We start from the raw sequence: 4,010 nt of genomic DNA, 5'->3' as shown, positions 1-4,010 counted from the left end.
GACCCTGGCCTCAGCAGCCTGAGTTGCCTTTCACTCATCCTGGACTCATCCCCCTTTCTGCTGAGCCTGGGGCACTGTCCCTGTTCCTCTGCTAGTCCTTCCAGGCCTGGTCTTCCCCACAGGGACTTAGAAGCCCCTCTGGCATGCCCAGTCTCCAGGCTGCCCTGCCCTGCCTTCACTCCGAGCCTCTGCATGGCCCCAGTCCCACTCCTTCAAGTTCTGCCCAAAGACCCTGGGTCCTCTTGCCTGCCGGTCCCCCTTCCCCAGGTGCTTTTCTGAGAGGCCCTCTGGGACCTTGTCTGCCATGCCCCACCATGACCCCATCTGTGCCCTGCAGGAGGACAACACAGCGTCCTGGCCTGGCCTCCACTGATCTTGGGGTGTGGCCTTCAAGAGAATTCTGTCTTCTCAGCACCCATGTCAGAGGCAGAAACTGGGAGCAGTGAGGGACCCTGGCAGCCACGTGTGGACCTGGCCTCTACATCACACCCCCCCCCCCCCCCGCCGTGCGCAGTGCCGGGAAGAGCCTTTCAGGAAGGTGGACTCCAAGGAGCTGGCCCTTCCCGGGAAGCTGGGCTCTTAACCCCGTCGAGGGGCCACAGGCATGGTGAGTGGGCCGCTTCCCAGCCCTGACCTGGCTTCCTGCTGCCCTCCAGCCCAGAGTGGTGGGGAGGGGTCAGGGCGCCAGGCAGGCTGAGGCCCCAGGGGCGGGTCCCCAGCTCTCCTCCCAGCCCAGCCCTTGCTGGACGACCATGGTGCTCAGATCAGACTTCTGTCTACAGTGGCCAGAAGGACAGGTGGGCTAGGCCCAGGGGAGGCTCTGGGCAGAGGGCCACAGTTGGGAAGGGGGAGAGTGAGACAGAGGAAGACACTGAGAGACAGAGATACGAAGAGAGGCAGAGACAGAGAGAGATAGGCAGAGATAAAGACACAGAGACAGAGCTGGAGATGGACACAGAGAGACAGTGATCGACACACAGGCAGAGATAAGAGAGATACAGAGACAGGACAGAGACACACAGAGAGAGGCAGAGAGCTAGGAGACAGAGATGGACACACAGAGAGACAGAGGCAGAGACAGAGAGAGGAGGAGATGGTGAGAGGCAGGGATTTGGGGCAGAGTTCTGGGAGGCTCAGGGAGGTGTGAGCAGCCAGAGAGCCCTGGCTCCAATCCTTGTTGCTTGGTGAGCTGGGCACAGGCTGAGCTGTGTTTCCTGCCACACCTGGGCACCTGGGCCCTGGGGCTGCTGCCTGCAAGTCCCAGGCACTGACCCCCTTCCTGACATTGTCCTGTGGGAGGAAGTGCTCATAACTGGGCAGGAAGCCTCCTTCCATGGAGGGTCCAGCCTCCCCAGAGACCCAGCGTCCTGCTTCCCTGCCCAGGGTCTGGGAGGAATGTTCCGGAAGATAGCCTTGCTCAGCAGGGAAAAGCAGAGGCAGCTGAGTCCAGGGCCAGGAGCCACACACACTCAGGCCCCCACCGACCCTCTACTCACTTTCACCTCTGGCAGCTCTGGTGGGGCCCCAGGCCTGGGACATGGGCCCCCACTCTGTGCGACTCAAGGAGGGTGGGGACCTATGGCAGGGTGGCGTGAGAGGACGTCATGTAGTAAATACCTCAGTGGGCCGCGGCCCCGGGACACCCCCAGGCCTCCACCTGCGCAGACGGCAGGAAGACCTGGGGTTCTGACTCCACCCCAAGGGGGCCTGGCCGGAGGGTGACACGGGCTGCGGGGATGACTGTGTGGGTTGACGCCACGCTCTTCCTGCTCTGGGAAGCTGACTTGGTTTGGCAAAATGGGATGGGCCTGGAGCCTCAGAGCCAGGGCCCTCCACCTTGGGATGGGGGCAGCGAGAGGAAGAGGCCTGAAGACCTCACAAGCCATGCTGCAGCCGAGGCCTCTGCGGAGGCTGGCACTGGATTCGGGGAGAAAGGGTCTGAATGGCTGGCTCTGGCCCCTGGAGGAGTCCTTAGTCCTAGGCAGGCCACCCAGGAGGAGTCATTGGATGAGGTGACCACCCCTGCTGGGTGGGCAGCAGGCCAGCCTCCCTGGAGGCTGTGACCACCTCACTCCTCCCAACCTGGCTGGCTTGTCCACTGCCTGGGGCTGGCTGGGCAGACAGCACTGACCAGGCAACCCCAAGGGTGCCGGATGTTCTGGTCTAGGGTTGTCCCTGCCTCAGTCACTGGGCATGGGCGGGTCTTGTGGTCTGAGCTGAACAGGAGAGGCTGGGGCACCTCGGGTCCCTGCGCAGGAGTCACCCCCCCCCACCCAGCTCTGGGGAGGGGCAGGCAGATGTGGCTTGGAGCTAGGTTTGGGTGAGGTTCTACAGGGGGTGCTGGAGCAGGGTGGACCTCAGAGCATGTGGGGTCACAGGTGGGCTTGAAGCACCTGAGTAGGACCTGCAGCCTGACCTCCCAAAGGCCCCGCCCCGTCCACCGAACTTATTGTCCCTGACCTTAGGACCTGGTGACCAGCTCGTGCTGTCCTCCAGCGGGAGCCCCTTGCTGTAGCAGCTGGCTGGGGGACCTCAGGGCCTTGGGGAGCAACTGTGGCTGGCTGCTTGTGCTAGGGTGAGGATGGTCCCCAGGACTGCAGGGAGCAGAGAGCAGGCACCACTGACTACTGCGCAGTCAGCAGCTGGTCAGTGGCCCCAGGCCAGTGGTGGGGTGTTTTTCATTTAACCTGCAAGTCAGTCTTAGGACAGAGGACCCAGGACTACCTGCTGGAGCCGGGAAGGTGCAGAACTCCTAGACCTAAAGGCTGAAGCTTTTCTGGGGCCAACAGTGTCCTCCAAACTCATGTCCACATAGAGCCAGCTAACATGGCCTTGCTTGGACATGGTGCTCTGCAGGTGTGGTGAGTTAGTGACTAGCCTGGTGCAGTGACCAGTGTCCTCATACGGGACAGACCCGAGCTACGCATCCCAAGGTGGCATGATTCTCAGGGTGGACACAATGAGGCAGACACACCTCCTGCTGGACATCCATAGAGAGCAGAGGCAGCAGAACCCACCCACAGTGCCTGGGTCCAGAGTGCTTCCGATTTCAGTTTCTAAGTTTGCAATATTTAATTAATAGACTTTACTGGTTGAGCATTCCTAACTCAAAACTCTGAGATACGGAATGCCCCAGAAGCTTCGACCGACAGTTTGGATTTCAGAAAAGACACTATTTGCAGTAGCATCAAGCCGACAAAATGCCTATGGACGCCCTGGGGCAGGATGCGCAGGCGCTGGGCTAGAGGGGGTTGCTGCCAGAGAAGTCACACTGAGCAAGGGGGCTGACTCAGGTCCTGAGGCTGAAGGTCCACTCTGGGTGACGTCCATTCTTCCTCAGTGGGTCAGTGCAACGTGGACCAGAACGCCACAGAGCGTTCTGTGAATGCAACACACGGTGTTCACTCGGGGGCGGGAGCCTGTGCGGTGTCCCAGAGGGACGGGCCCCCACATGTGGGCCCCCAGTTCTGTTCCAGCCCTCCATCACTGCAGGGCGGGGTTGACACCCCTACTCTGTGCACTACTGCCACCAAGCCTGAGTGACCCTGGCCAGCGTGGGGGTTTCCTCAGCACACCCGGCCCATCCTCTCTGCGCATGAGTGGGAAGCCCAGGCCGCTGGGACTTCTGCCCGCGCTGGTTCCACACTGCCTGGGGTGAGGCCTGGCAGGCAGGTGCTCGGTAAACCTGTGAAGCACCCATCTGGCCACCCGGCCAGCCCCTAACAGGACCACAGAGGTCGAAGGACAGCGAGTTACCTGGACACACTCAGCTGGGGAGATGTGGAGTCCCTGGTCCCAGTCCCACTCAGCCCTGCCCCTTCAGCTGAGCCCCTCCCCAGGGAAAAGGCAGGAGCCGGGGTCACCATCTCTCCCTCCCTGTGGCCTCAGCTTGAAGCCATTTTTTCCCTCTGCCACTGGCCGGAGCCGGAGATGCCCCCTGACGTCAGATTCTCGGCCTCCCACCATCCAGGGAGGCCCCGTGCTCGTGCTCCTTTTCCTGGGTACACACT

The 4,010-nt window shown here is 61.6% G+C and overlaps 1 protein-coding gene across 1 annotated transcript in view; it reads right to left on the bottom strand.

Annotated features, from left to right (window-relative positions):
• The window catches only part of Cdc34 (cell division cycle 34, ubiqiutin conjugating enzyme), a gene marked incomplete at its 5' end in the record, with an annotated part of 24,434 nt that extends 21,902 nt beyond the window's left edge, over positions 1-2,532 (bottom strand). The window contains one exon of the mRNA XM_015503779.2: positions 2,489-2,532. Within this exon, the coding sequence (XP_015359265.2) occupies positions 2,489-2,532 (44 nt within the window). The remainder of the gene's footprint in view (positions 1-2,488) is intronic.
• Positions 2,533-4,010: the final 1,478 nt, after the last annotated feature.

This window comes from Marmota marmota, unplaced genomic scaffold (genome assembly GCF_001458135.2).
Source record: "Marmota marmota marmota unplaced genomic scaffold, marMar, whole genome shotgun sequence".
Classification (NCBI taxonomy): domain Eukaryota; kingdom Metazoa; phylum Chordata; class Mammalia; order Rodentia; family Sciuridae; genus Marmota; species Marmota marmota.
The sequence above is the reverse complement of the archived record's forward strand: the minus strand, read 5'-3'. Positions and strand labels throughout refer to the sequence as shown.